Raw genomic sequence first — 14,702 nt, forward strand, 5'->3', positions numbered from 1 at the left:
GTTCTCCTTCTGCTGCTAGCACGTAAACAACTTTTGTCAACTTATATATACATGCTATATAACCATATTACTCATGTAGTATATTTGTGTGTGAGGATATCAAAAGTGATTCAAATAACACACTTTATTTAGATTTGAACCAAAAATATAGAAGTGATGAGTCTGGTTTCGATGTGTTGACACAGAAAAAAAAATTGGGCAGCTGATAGGGTTGATTTCAGACATGCACAAGGAGCTACACAGAGCAATGTAAAAACAATAGGAGAACCCTCCAGAGCAGTGGTCGTCAACCCTGGACCCCATAGCCCACTGTCTTGTGTCCCTGCTGCAACACACCTGATTCAAATGAATGGGTCATTATCAAGCTCTGGGGGAACTTGTTAACGACCCTCTCATTTGAATCAGGTGTGTTGGAAAAAGGGAAATATCTAAAACACATTCCAGGTAAAAAAAGAAATATATAATTAGGGTTCAAAACAGTATCCTGTGAAGCTGGCAAGGACTCTCTGTGGAACCTGTACTCAGAGGGTTCTTCTATTGTTGGCAAGTTCTGCATCTCTACAGCTCCCTTTTGCCATGGTGTACTGCAATATACATTCTTTTTTCAAATGATCATTATCATATCCTTAAGGGTCCTTGTTTTGAACTTGATCAATCCTGGACATCAAAGTAGTCTATAACAGGCTCTTCTTTGACCATCTTAGACCAGCTGCATCCACCATCGCTCCTGGAAACACAAAAACAAGAACCACAATGATCAAAACTCAGCCATATACCTGAAAATACTATAATAATACTGTAATATTCAGTAATTCCTTCGCCAATGAACACAGCCATTACAGTGAAGACTATGTATGGAACAAATAACTAGAGACGTTGAGGGTAAACTGCAGAGCATTTCCCAATGTATGGGCCAAACACTGCGACAACTCACTTGCTGCTATGTTGTTTGATGTGGGCGATGGGTGGGGGGGCTCTGGTGGCCGTCTCTCTCTCGATCAGAGAGGTGAGGGTTGAATTTGGACAGACAGACTTCCCCCTTGAAACAGCACAAAAACACGCCCACCATTTTCTTTTGTCCAACATTTATTGATGTCGACAACATCTGCAAAGCAGCATACCCTCATTTGTAACAACTAACAAGCAGTTACAATGGGACAAAGAGTTAAATACGCCCACTGTGCAAATCAGCCAACCATTCAGTCCTACGAGCCCCGAGTCTGACACAGCCCGAGTTCGACCAACTCATCTGACCACATCCAAGTGCAACAGACCTGCATAACTGAGTCGAGCTTGGTTTACGGGAGGCGTTTCCAGTTACCTGGTGGCCGTGATGACCACGTTGCGTTTGGGCTCGCTGTCGTAGCTCACACTCTCCACGGTGTAGGCCTCTGCCAGCTCGTGGACGATCTTCCTGTGCTCACGGTTCATGGGTGGGAAGCAGTGGCTCCTCTTGGGCTGCTTCCCCTACAACCACCATCCACAGAGCAACACACTTTACTCACACGGCACTCAAGAACAACTGTCAAGGTGTTTAGCCTCAGTCACGCTACAGAAATGCTTACCTTGCTAACCAGCTCAACCAGATTCTTAAACTCCTCTTCTACCTCCCTCACAAACTTAAAATCTTTCCTAAAAATCAGAAAATTGTATTATCAAATGTGTTCACCTTTACAACAACAACAACAAAAAGCAGTCAAAAGACTAACCAGAAGTGAAACTTCTGACTCAGACGTTAAGGTTAAGATTTATGATTTAAAAGACATTAAGAATAGTTCTCAAGACATCTTGAGTATGTCGGCGAGTGCCTTAGCATGGAGGAACACTCAGACTCCATGTTGTGGTACCTGGCATCGTCTCGGAGGCTGTCGCTGTATTTGGAGGTGGAGCGGACATTGAAGGGATCCACAGACACGTCGATCTGCAGAGCTTCAGCCAGTCTCCTGTTCCTCTCCAGGGCAGCACACTCCTGGTCACACTCCAGCCTGGCGGACACAACACAGTCCAGGTCACAGCGACGCACTCCCAAGTCCTGCAGAGCTGCTGTCGAAAATCTACCGCTTAAAGAGACAGCTGCAGGCCCAGATTACCTGTTCTGTTTCTGCTCCTTCTTGGTGATGAACTGAGCGATGTCTACCGAGTCTCCCAGCTGCATGTCAGACAGACGGCTTGCCATGGCAATGGCAGCATACCTTTAACACACGGATACAAGAGGATGAAACTATAGTGACCACACAATTAATACACACCCATCACTCTCTAACTTGTACAGAACTTACCTCTGGTATGAACTGGCAGCCTCTGTGCAAGGCACCATTTCCTTTCTCCTGCCACACTCACACTGTAGCGCCACCTGTTGGACAAGCATGGAAAATCACCAACTGGACAAAACGCAATCCAACGAAACTGAGCTGGACCGTGGCAGTTTTAATCCATGACACCAGGCAAGACCAATCAAGCACAGACCAGTACACCGGGTGAGCCATGGCGTACCTTGGTAGTGCAGGTGTTGCGTGGGCAGCTACTGCCCTTGTGGCAGGGGGCGGAGCAGGGGTGCCCACAGTCGGGGCGTGGCAGCACGCAGGCCTGGCGGCAGGATGCCTCGACCAGACACTCGCCACGGTGGCAGATACGGCGACAGCGATGCAGGTCGCACGGCAGCATCTTGTTACAGACCAGGCCGCAGGAAATGTCCTGCAGGTGGCAGGGGATGTTGCTGCGTTGCTACGGAGACACGTGGGGGTGAAACCCGGGGTTAGCAGAGCTAGAGCGTGGTGACTTCACCGGGGCTTTTAGACAATGTTTTTCCTTTTCTTCTTCCCCCCCCCCCCCCCCCCCCACATACCTCATGTTTCCCCATGCACCACTTGGTCGTCAGGTAGGTACAGGGAGGACACTTCTCCTCATTGTGACAGTTATGGAACACTGACCACACATACAAGACACCAGGTGACAGGTGAGTAAGAATAGCACTGAGCCATATATAATAGTGCAGCATAAGGCACGTGTCAGTGGGGGGTAGGTTTACCTGGATGATCACACTCATGCCTCCTGGAACACAGGTTCTTACACTCCGGTGGTTTGGTGCCACAAGCAATGGGCGGGAACAAGATGCTGTTACCACAGTGACACGCCAGCTCATCGAAACCTACAGTGAGATAGTTTGATATAACCGACGTTTAGAGTACAAGTCTTGTTTTTGAGTAACGTTGTATCTCTGAACTAACAAACAAACTGATCCAGTTGAGGAAATGGCACTGTAGTGCAAGCACTGTCAGATATGTGAACTAAACTAGCCACTAGGATGATGCAGACTAATAGTATAAAGGAAAGTCCATGGCTTAAAAAAAGATATTGCCAAGAGAATGCCCCCTTGGAACTTGGCACCATCTGCTTGAGGTACTAATGAACTAGTCAGCATCCACATGTGTGTTTTGGCATTGCCACAGGGGCATAGGCACAACCCATTCTGGAACTCACTGGTTTGCCAGCAGGGTAGGCAGTTCCCACGGTGACAGACCTCCTGGCAACGGTGGAGGCCACAAGTGAGCTTGCCACCGCAGATAAGAGAGCACTTGTGCTCCACAGCCTAGGGGGGGATAAAAAACAAATGTGGGCACAAGGAAACCAGGCAGGACAGGATTACGATACTTATATTAATAAGTATATAAAAGTATATAAGCTCCCAGGTCACCAACTGATCCCTACTGGTCACTCACCACACAGCATGGTTCATTACACTTATGCCGGCCACAATGGCGCTTTTTAGTACAGCGCTTCTCGCAGGAAAAAACAAGCTGGTCTACAATTGAGAGAAGAAGAGCATGTAACAAGAGTGGATCAATGATGGGCTTCAGGAAAGCATTGTTTTCAGTCTGAACTTATACAGAGTAAGCCCCTCCTCAGATCTCACCTTCGTTGTGGATGGTGGCACAAGGAACCTCCTGTGAAGAAACCAAGGAAAGGTCTTTAATGTGGAGCCGTCTGCACAAAACACCCCTATATTCTGCCCTTTAAAGAACATGCTGAGATGAGGGGTTTGGCTGCCTCAGCAGCTCATCAGATCAGGTGTGACTGTAGCCACTGGTAGCTTTCCGTCTGTTCCTCTAATTGGCTCACCTTGATCTTGGAGCCGCATCGACACCTGACGGTGGAGGTGAGGGAGCAGGGGCCACAGCTGCCCTCGTGGCACAGCTTCTCACACAGGTGGATGGAGTCTAGGGGATGGGGGGGATTAGGTTAACACTGATCTACCACTGTTAGTCAGAGAAACAAAAACAGGCTAACAGTAACAACTGTCCAATGCTCTACAGCTGAACTAAATGTGAGTCCAACTACCCAGGAAACAAACTGGTTTGAAACTGGCTTTGGTGTACAGACAGACGTCTGGTCCAGGCTGGACATAAATTGCCAACAGGGAGATTGAGAAATACAGTCAAGATGTTGACCCCTGGCCAAATGCAGGCATAGAAAATGAAGCAAGGTGTTGACCATAGATAATAGCAGGCCGTATAAGGAGCTAATGTCTAGGGAAACATTGCACCTAGTCCAGCGGTGCCTCCCCCTCACCGTTTGACCCGCAGGGTAGGGGTTTGTTACAGGTTTTGCCACAGGAGGGTATGGGATCGGAGCAGACACGCCGCTCCGAGTAGCCCAGCTCCAGGAGCTTGGCCAGGGCCGTCTGGCCACAGGGACAGCTCTTCACCAGCCTGGGGGAGCGAGGGCAAGGCTGGCACGGCCCAGGGTGGCACACCTGCTGGCACCGGTGGGCCTCGCACTCCAACATCCTGCAGAGTAGGTAAGGAGATACTGTAGCGAGCGCTGCCAGGAGGAAGGTTGGTTCTTTGATATATATTTATATATATATATTTATTAGGTGGGTCGTCTGAAATATTGGGAGTCTTTTGAATCTAATTGAATGACATATTACAAAGTCAGACTGCCTGGAGTAGGAACCACTCACTTCCCACATGGTTTCTGACAGGAGAAGTGTCCCGAGCTGTCAAGCGCTTCCTTATCCGTCCCACAGAGCACCTCACGAGTGACAACGCCACAGTAGCAAACTGCAAGAACAAGACAACAACTGGTAGAGAGTAGGAATGTAACATTTGCTAAAAATGCCTTCAGAAAAACAGATATTCAACCTGAAACTGAATATCAGATAGACATAGTTCTTCATGATGCTAGGCGACGCTCACCTTGCTGGACTTGGAGCTGGCATGGTTGGCACTGTCCATTGTGGCACACCTGGGAGCAGGTGTGTTGGGAACAGTTGAGAGTGGCTCCACACACTGTGTCACAGTGGATGGAGGTAGCCTGGCCACACCGCATTGGCTGGCTTTGGAGAGAAAGACATTCATTCACAATGTATAGTGATCCTAATCATTTCAACAGCATTGGGACCTATGATAAGACTCCAGTAAAAAGGATAAATGTGATACCTAGTTCGTCCACAGATGCAGGCTTTATGGATGAAGGCAGGACACTGAGGACAAGGTCCAGGGTGACACAAACTACAAAGAAAAAGGCAGATCGATGTTCAGTTTCATAGAGCCTAACCCTTTTCCACTCTAATCCTATGTGGATATTTTGAGGGAGAATCATCATATGGGTCTTATAGAGTTAAACACATGTTAGACAGCAGCTCTGATATGACGTCCAGCTGGTTTGTTTGTCTCCAGGTGGGGAGATGGTGGATCCAGGCTCACATGTTACAGGGATGGTTGCAGTCCGCTCCGCTCCTCTTCTTCCCACACATGTCCCCACAGCTGTGAGGGATCTCTGTGCGCTGCCACTCTGGATTGGTCACCTTGCCTGGGGGGGGAGGGGCGGTGTAAAAGAATAGAGAAGTAATTTCATTTATTATTTGTTAATAAACCATTCATTAATGACCGTTTTTTCACAAATCTGACTGATGGTAGTGGTAGTGAAGGCCAAGCAGTATTCTCTCACCACAAAAGCATATGTAGGAATTTGGAGGCTTGAAGACCACGTTCTGACAGGCCGGACAACGCCAGCCTTCAGTTGATTCTGCAGACGAGAGCACACTCTACATTCCAGTCCTCAATTGCAAAACATCTCTCTATCAGGAATCTCAAGGTGGTTTCCTGTAAGGACAACACAGACGACCGCCCACAATATAAATCTGTCTGTGGAACACTCTGCCTACCGTCAGCCTGCGAGGCCGGAGACCTGGCCCACTTCTTAATGCAGTTGAGATGGAAGACATGGTAGCAGCTCTGGCAGTTCCACACCGGAGCCATGACCCTGATGACCTCACAGCACACCATGCACTCATACTTCTCCTCCGACAGCTGCTCAATCAGGCACCCTGGGAGGAAGGGGTTATGAGGACGAAGGGGAATTAGAAATGTATTTAGAAGGGGGGAAATCGATAAACTAACATGTCTATGAAGAAATGTCTGTAGTGTGTATTTGTTACATACAGGGCGACTCCAACAACTTACTGTCACAGAGAAGCACATCTTTATCTCACCTGTCTGTGTCTCTTTGTTCTTGGGCAATGCGTCTCTCTTAATTTGCCCAGGGCCAAACCTGTGGTCCGGATGGGGGGGCCTCCTCTGCCCTCTGTCTTGCAGGGGGGTTCGTCTCCCCTGGCCTCTGCCCTTCTTCCAGCTTTGCTCCTCATCCACCCCATTACCCCCCCCGTCATGGGCAGAAGAGTCTCGGGCGCTTTCCCCCCTCTCTGGCTCCCTCTCTGCATGGTTTGGCTCCTTGATCGGACCCTGTCGTCGTTTCGGTTCAGGGAATTTCTTGTGCAGATCGGCTGAGGTGTTGCCGCAGCCTTCCGCCCTTCGGCCTTGAGGATGCCGGTTCCCCGTAACAGATGGGCGTCCTTCCTCTCTGGACTCCCAGCCCCCTCGCCCTCCTCCTCCTGCAGCACGGTTCTCCTGGTTCTCCTTCTTAGAGAAGGGGTGAGCAGCTCTCTGGTTCCTGTCGCCAACCTCCCCCTGATGGGGCTCCTGGCTGAATCTGCGGGGCTTCTTGGGACGGGTGTCCTGGTTGTCCTCACAGGGAGCCCTCATGTCGCTCAACCCAGGATCCCTCCGCCAGCTGGAACCATCTATATTGGGCCTCTCTGCAGGAGGAGTTGCGGGCCTTTGGCCCCCACCGCCACGGTACCCCCCTGATAGGCCAACATCTCCCCCAGGCCTCTGCCACCTAGGAGCCTGCCGTCCTGGGCCTGAGCCAAGGCCCCCACCACCACCTCCATATCCCCCTCTTCCTCTCCCTCTGCCTCTTGGAGCATCCCTATCCTCCCGCTGGAAGGGAGGGTAGGCATTCCCTGGGAAAGTTGAACTGTAATGGACATATTGGGGGTTGGAATCTTCATGAAACTGACTGTGTTGCGGTGGTGGACCATAGTTATTGTGACCACTCAGGTTACGGTTGTGGTCTGGTTTAATACGACCCCTCCTGGACCGGTGTTGGTTGTGCTTCTGTCGTGATGCCCCATCGGGATTGAGCTCCAGGGAGTCTAAATATGAACAAAAAGGTAGAAAGTGATCGACCTACCGATCGACCTTTGTAAATAGATATCCAGGCATATACGCATAAATGTTAGAAAATGTTTACTAGTGGTTGGAGATATAGGATGTCAAAGTTCACTTGGTCTTGCCTATGATGCAATATCTGACACCGAGTCGATATTACACTGCGTAAACGCAGCCTAGCCTTAGTTAGTAGCAAACGAGAGCTTATTGGCACACGACAAGTGCACCTTCATGCTGAAAGACCTGTTATATGATTTCCCATTCTCCCAGACGAAAAGTATCCAGATAGCTATCAGTTCCCAGCCAGAACTGATAGCTATCTGGATACTTTAACGATACAACGTAAGCTAGCTAGCTACCTGAGACGGACGAACCCTCAGCCATTCGTTGCACAGCTGACTGGCTGATCGCCGCTCCGAGGTCCCGCTATTCTTTCCCCGCGAAGTTTGTGTCTGGCAAGCCGTTTTTTGTACAGCAACTGTTGAAATTAAGAACACAGATTACACGTAAATATAGGGTTGTCAACTAAACCTACCACGATATCAACTACACCTATCTTACTAACTGTAAGCACTTACAGCTAGCTATTGCCTTACATTATTCCTAGCTTCTCTTGTTGTGGTCACGCACAAACGTGTGACGACGCTTCCTGCTGAAGCTGTCATCCAACTTTATTGAAACGAATGCTGCTGACACTGACAAAAACAGGTTCTAAACTGTTTAGAAGCATGTTTCACTGTCAATGTAAAATATAATCTACGTGTAAATGTATACATAACATTTGTGATATGTATATAGCTATTTTTAAATTATATGGATACATTTATTCATGGCGTTGTGTTCAATAAATGACCACAAGAAGGCGCTATGTACCCGAGACATTATTAAATGCGTGAGTTCACCACTCAAAGCCACAAAAAACTTTGTAATCATTTAAACAGTCACTACTTAAAAATAGCTGTAAATATGATGATTTTCTATTTTCTTACTTTGACGTTTTCTTTGATCATTGCTTATGGGATGGGCAGGTAAAGTTAAATAATTAAACACAAAACAATGCTTATGTAAATAGATCTGGGTGTCACTGTTCCCCTCTTAAATTAAAATTCCTCTTGTGATGCGCGCGGAATATCATTCCAGCTGGTATACATCAGATGGTTTTCACAACTTCACAAAAATTGCCCTCGATGAAAGAGTTTACAGGACCCCTGTATTTGTTAAATTGTATGAATAATGTATGAAACATACCATTTGGCCTACAGTTTCAACATCAGTGGCATGTGACTCCTTTTTATTTGATTAAATAGCTGACTGATCATGAGGTCGTCGACATCCAGTTTGTCAAGTGGATGTTGTATTCAACAGTGTCTTTACTACGACTACAACAATTGTAGACATACTTGACCAGGTCAAATGTAAATATATAAAAACATGTGTCCATGTAAATTATACATTTACTAAAACTTTTCAACTTTTGAAAATGAGCTGTTGATGGATGGCTATGCAACATTTTAATGCCAATATGGTAGACAACGGTTACAATGAAAATGCATTAAGATTGTACATTGATTGTGTGTTGATTGCAAGTCTCAAAACATTATTTCAATCTGCAGATATGACCGTCTTTAAGTATAATGTCCTTTAGGCATGCGCAGAGTTCTTCTTCGTTTGTCTCCGTCATCCGAGGTGGGTGGGTGAGTGAGAGAGTGGCCGAGCGCGAGCGGGAGGGAGAGTGGTTGTGAATATCAAGACAGCGTTGTGCATTAAAAACGAAAAAACTGAAAGAAGAGGAGGGAAAGAAGAGAAAACCGAGACATTGCAGCAAAATTGATACAACTTGCAGATTACGGACCATGATACATGATAGAAATTACTGGACATTATAGAATGTTTTGACGACAACGAAAGGCTTGTTGAACATCCTCAAATTGCCTGTAATGAGGCCATCCGCTATTTCACATAGCCTTCATCTTCGCAGCTTTTGTTAAAGGCAAATATACATAGCTAACGGTATTTTTTGTGATTATCATAGCAAGGGATAGGCAACACACCGAGGGAGGGACCGAAATTGTGTGCATTCCCTTTCCCCTTTCCCCTTGGGGACAGTGAAGTCATAGGAGGACCTACCAAGTAACTGGAGAAGAGACAGCTTTGTCACATCGCTATCTCGTTAGTAAACTAGCAGTTTCTTTTCCACACATACTCTCCGTCCGATCACGTAATACCGTTTTGCCAGTTTCTTTTTTCATGGTTTACACTTTCTGAGCAAATTATTTCCATCATCCTCTGGGCGATTCCCTGCTGAAGGATGCCGGATCAAATATCGGTGTCCGAGTTTCTCTCGGAAACAACTGAGGATTACAATTCCCCCACGACTTCCAGCTTCACCACCCGCCTGCAGAGCTGTCGGAACACGGTCAACGTCCTGGAGGAGGTAAGGCCACATCTTGTTAACATTGGTCGCAGATGGATGGAAGTGCGCAATGGAGCACAGCGCTATTAGGACCATTGCGCACTGATGAATCATCACTGTAAAAAGACGGTCGTTGAGTTGTCTTTATAATTTCCCACAATTGAGGTTATCCACATACAAATAACATTCTTCCAGTTAAGCATGTCTCCTTGGTTTAGTAGCCAACAACCGATTTCCACATACTGGTGGTGGATCAATGGACGGAACTATCCTAACAGCGGTGTGTTGTTCAGCACTAAAAGCAAATTGCATGTAGATGACATCATAAAAGCCACAAACACCGCCTTGTTAGAGTAGTTTAACGGTAAATGTAACCTATGTTAACCTCAAAGGCCTAAAGACCTCGTTTGTGGACCACAATGTCAGTGATGGTCATACAAAAAGTGATGTCTTTCTAACATATGAGACAATTCCATGTTACTGTTAAGAGATAAAGAGAGGTACCATTTTAGCCCTGTGTGATGAGATTTAGCCAATTCTGTAGTGAAACTGACACTGGTGTGGCAGGCGGAGGGGGTGGATGGTATTGAAATAGTATAGTTCAGAGTAGGAGGAGGGTGTGCAGGCAGGCCCACTCCTCCATGGTCCCTGTTACATAACTCATACAGCTACAGACCAGAGGGGAGAAGAGGAGCCCTGGCTGTCCACACAGAGTGGGGGTAGGGATAGAGAGAGTAGGGGGGGGGGGGGGGGGGGCGGAGGGGGAGGGAAGAGTGAGCTAGAGAGAGATGGATGGAGGGGGGGGGGGGTGGAGGAAGAGGGAGGGATAGAGAGAGAGAACCACCCAGCCACTGACAGGGTATGCAGAGAGAGAGAGAAAGCAGGATTGAGGATTAGGAAGCTTTCCACACGTTTGGTGTTTAACATCAGCCAGGCATCAGCTTGGCTATTTCTATTGTTCTGGGCATATGAAGCTGTAGAGTGGCCTGGTCTTCTCACAACATGTGAGCCCAAAGAGCTTGCATACACACACACACACACACACACACACACAGGCCAGACACACGCACACAGACAAACACAGCGATGTGATGGCGCTTCTAATCAAACAGATGAGTGTAATGGGGGCAGACAGGTGAGGACCATGTAGGTTAAGTCGTCACGCAGCCTAGGTTCCTGTTTCCTACTCCCTGTTCCCTGCCCCCTGCCCCAGCCTCTGTCATCAAAAGATGCACGCACCTCCTCCAGTCCATATTAAAACTAACACATGACCTCATTTTTGACTTCAAATGCATTCAGCTCATGCTGCAACTGAGGGCAATGTTTGATATTTTGTGGACCTCAGTAGTATAGAGCTGTGGATCAAAGACAAAAAATTATATTTTTCCTTCACTAATGGCAGTAATATCTTTACAGGAACAACAAACTAACCAAGATTCTCTACCAGCTCTCACAAGGCATACATTTGCACAACATTTATATAGATGTCGTATGAAGCATTATGCTGTTGGTTTCACATACTGTTTTGATGGCACCGTACTGTATTGAAGAAGGAGGGTCACAATTTCACAAATCTGCATGCCGCAGTCTTCGTAAAAGGAATAATGCCAAATTTCACTATTTGTTGGCTATGCATCTCCACATCTTAGTTCCTCACTCTCCCCGAAGGTTTATAGTACAATAATAGAAAAGTCTGGACAGCAGGGCCAGACCCATGTTTATTCTCCACACGGAGCACATTTTTGTTCGTTTAGTGTAACAAGGAAAGGCTCTCGTCATGAATCACCTCACTGGCTCTGTGCCCCAGAGCCCGGAGACTGCAGCACAAACGAAAAACATCTGTCGGAAAGGCCGCCATGTGCGCCTGCCTGCAACAGCCACTCAAGAATTCTAGCACTGATCATATGACGAGGCGGACCCATGGCAACAAAGACTTGCAACGTATAATCTTTCCTCTTTAAACAAAAATGAGACGCCAGTGAAGCGAGCATTCTGAAACATTTATCAGCAGTTGGGTGGTTTCTCTCAGTTCCAAAGTTAGGGTACTGCTATACACCTTCCAGATGTACCGCATTGGTGTAAACGTTGCTCGAGTTTCAACTCAGTTTCAGCTCTGTACAATACAGCAAGACTTGAGCGATGCTGACATCGGGGCTTTCTACCAGTGTGTGAGGCTTGTGTGCCATGGAGCATTTTCCAAACTCATACGGACAGAGGACTTAAGCTACACGTGTTTAATACTGACTTCATATCCGAGAAGTCAGAGTTTGTCACAGGTGGCCTGGCGTTGCTTGTCAGTGTTGCCTAGAACCTCACTTGCCCTACAAATACATATGTCCACCTCCCGTAAACGCTGTATGGTCACCGCCGAAAAACCTTTAATTCAATAATGGATGGGTAGTATTTATACTGTGGAGTTATACATAGTCGTCCCAATTGAATCAATTTTATTGCTCGTATAGTACAATGAGCTTTCTCCATCCTCACTGGAGTCATTCTGAAAACCATTATCCCAAAAGTTTGAGCGGTCCTCAAGCCCTCAGTACCCTTTCTCTTAGATCTCTCAGTGCCTCAGAGTCATTTCCCCAGTATGTTGACGAGGTAAATTATGCAAAGGTACGGGGTTGAATATTTCATGGTGTGTAACCTGAGGGGGATAGCTGGCCCGCTGCAGGGTCTGTCGTCATCCTGCCGGCTCGCCACTGTTCCCACTGACTCATCTGAGAGGTGGCGAGAAACAGACTCACATCAGCGACACCAGAACCTCCCGTTTCCAACTCAACACGTTCATTATTGATTACTGCTTGAAGACACTACTTACAGACGTTTTCCCAAACCACCATGCAGAACAGAACCCAGCCAGTCCCACAGTTGACCTCAAGTCACGACCAAAGCTCACAAGAGGGGGCATGCCCTCTGCCCTGACATGTTCATTACATTAGGGTTGGTGTCTTTCAAAAAAAAAAAAAAAAAAAATGTAAACAATAAGTGGTGAGATGGCAAGATAGGGCGGCTATAAATAACAGCCTCAGATTACCACTGTCCTGTCTTGCAAAACAGGAAGTGACATCATAAAACAGATGGAAGCATTTGGAATACCACCTAAGATTTGTTGAAGGATCCTACTAGGCCTATGTACTGTTTGACTGATATGAGACAGCAGCACATATTGGTAAAATGTTACTTGGGTAATGGCTATGCTATAGCATTGTGGCAGATCATTTTGTAGGCCTTGAAACGAGCAGGTCCCTGATCTTTGCATCTGACAAGATTTCTTGTTGATCTTCTTAACCCTGTAAATCACAGCAATAAGAGTTCAGGCCCTCCCTTCTCTCTGGCCTTTACATGTGGGTTTGCGTCATTCAGTTTGTCATTTAAACCAGGATTAACTGCAGCTTCCCTCTCTCCAGACAGGGAGTCAGATCCCAATATGACGAGCTAATTGTTAGGTTTTAGCTTTTCAGTTTCAATGCTGAGCTGTTTGACGGATGATCTCTGCACTCTTAGATTGATCAGATGGGTCAGCTCTCAGAGAAGCTCCACACCACGCCCTAGGACGTTTTCCAGCCAGAACCAGGGAAGCCCTAAGTATACTGGCAGAGACCTCTCCCACCACGTCACAGTCATGCTTTTTCAATGACGCATATTAAATGAAACAGCCCAATTTATTTTGAAAGTGGGAGTTTCAGTTGACAAGGAAAGTGTGCATGCATGAATGGAATGGAATAGTCATGATGTTTTGAGATTGGAAAGAGGAGAAGATATTGGAACGACAGGCTAAGAGGATTTTTCCCCGGAAGAATAAAATGGAAGCTCCTCACGATACGGATGACACATTGTCATGTGATTCCTCATCCATGTCATATGCTAACTACATGCCACTGGCAAGAAACACTATCTGTTTTGTCACGTTGTTTACTGTTACAGGAGATTAGATCTCAATTTGAGTAAGACCTACACCACATATTTGCCCCCTCATCTAATTCAACATGTCCAATGACAGATGTGCACTGCAATCAATCTCTGGTTCCCTCTGCTTCTTGCTCCTCACCATCAGAGGTGAAAGAGACACAAGGATACGCTGAAGTGAACTGTTATATGTGAACTGCCACAGGGGACAACTGGTCAATGTGAGCTGTTTCTGTGGCAAACAGTTCCTTTTCCATCCACCACATCAACATAAAATATTTCCAATGTCCTCTCTTTGTTTGGTTGCATGCGTGTTCCCCAACTAGACCAAGTTGTACAAAAACAATGAATTATTCAGGAAAACAAGACAGGTTTTATCATACCCCGTTTTTACATAGTGAATGCAGTCTATTTAAGACTTCTTGCAGTACATCAACATCATTTTCAGTTTAGGACAGATGTGCCTGGGTACATTATTGATGAAGTGGTGTCTTTTTTTCTTCCTCTATCCCTTGTGTCAAAGGAGGTGTGTGTATGGAAGACAGTTGCTTCATTAGCTCTTTGTACCCTCCTCTCTTTTCCATGCCACCTAACTTACATTTTCAACGGCAAAACCTCATTCAAACCAGCCTATCACGTAGAACAGCTTTTAAGGTAAACAGGAAATGGTTTTGATTGTCCTTCATAACTCCACCAGAGTTTCTGTCTCATGGAAGGAAAATCAGAGGTTCCAGCTTGAAAAGCGCCATGTCAGCACGTCAGCCATGACTGTTCCGTGTGGGTCAGCGTGTCCATTAGGGAAGCAGAGAGCCGGCCAAGGGAGAGGATTGTCCGTTAAACAGCAGCCCTCCTCTCAGCCGAGGGCC

General features: G+C 46.6%; 2 protein-coding genes across 5 annotated transcripts in view; one reads left to right on the forward strand and one right to left on the reverse strand.

Annotated features, from left to right (window-relative positions):
* Positions 1-109: 109 nt before the first annotated feature.
* nfx1 (nuclear transcription factor, X-box binding 1) lies at positions 110-8,232 on the reverse strand. 2 transcript variants are annotated; one of them, XM_084703590.1, is made up of 24 exons: positions 8,111-8,232; positions 7,874-7,992; positions 6,497-7,498; positions 6,170-6,331; positions 5,953-6,030; positions 5,709-5,814; positions 5,442-5,513; positions 5,199-5,338; positions 4,964-5,063; positions 4,570-4,787; positions 4,120-4,217; positions 3,914-3,944; positions 3,720-3,802; positions 3,481-3,589; positions 3,029-3,148; positions 2,846-2,925; positions 2,494-2,724; positions 2,280-2,353; positions 2,091-2,192; positions 1,848-1,985; positions 1,566-1,632; positions 1,322-1,467; positions 935-1,039; positions 110-727 (listed from the first exon to the last, which is right to left on the reverse strand). In XM_084703590.1, the coding sequence occupies exons 2-24, from the start codon at positions 7,896-7,898 to the stop codon at positions 652-654; spliced, it is 3,363 nt and encodes a 1,120-aa protein (XP_084559716.1). In that variant the 5' UTR covers positions 7,899-7,992; positions 8,111-8,232; the 3' UTR covers positions 110-651. The 2 variants fall into 2 exon arrangements, with proteins under 2 accessions (XP_084559716.1, XP_084559717.1); XM_084703591.1 differs by having other exon boundaries at positions 8,093-8,138.
* A 1,016-nt stretch (positions 8,233-9,248) lies between these two features.
* The window catches only part of asap1b (ArfGAP with SH3 domain, ankyrin repeat and PH domain 1b), a 37,762-nt gene continuing 32,308 nt past the window's right edge, over positions 9,249-14,702 (forward strand). For 2 of the 3 annotated variants that reach the window (XM_084702574.1, XM_084702573.1), the window contains exon 1: positions 9,249-9,948. In XM_084702574.1, coding sequence (XP_084558700.1) covers positions 9,823-9,948 — 126 coding nt within the window. In that variant the 5' untranslated portion in view covers positions 9,249-9,822. The remainder of the gene's footprint in view (positions 9,949-14,702) is intronic. The other variant, XM_084702572.1, reaches the window with a different exon arrangement.

This window comes from Hypomesus nipponensis, chromosome 8 (assembly GCF_054491055.1).
Source record: "Hypomesus nipponensis isolate SF chromosome 8, ASM5449105v1, whole genome shotgun sequence".
Classification (NCBI taxonomy): Eukaryota; Metazoa; Chordata; class Actinopteri; order Osmeriformes; family Osmeridae; genus Hypomesus; species Hypomesus nipponensis.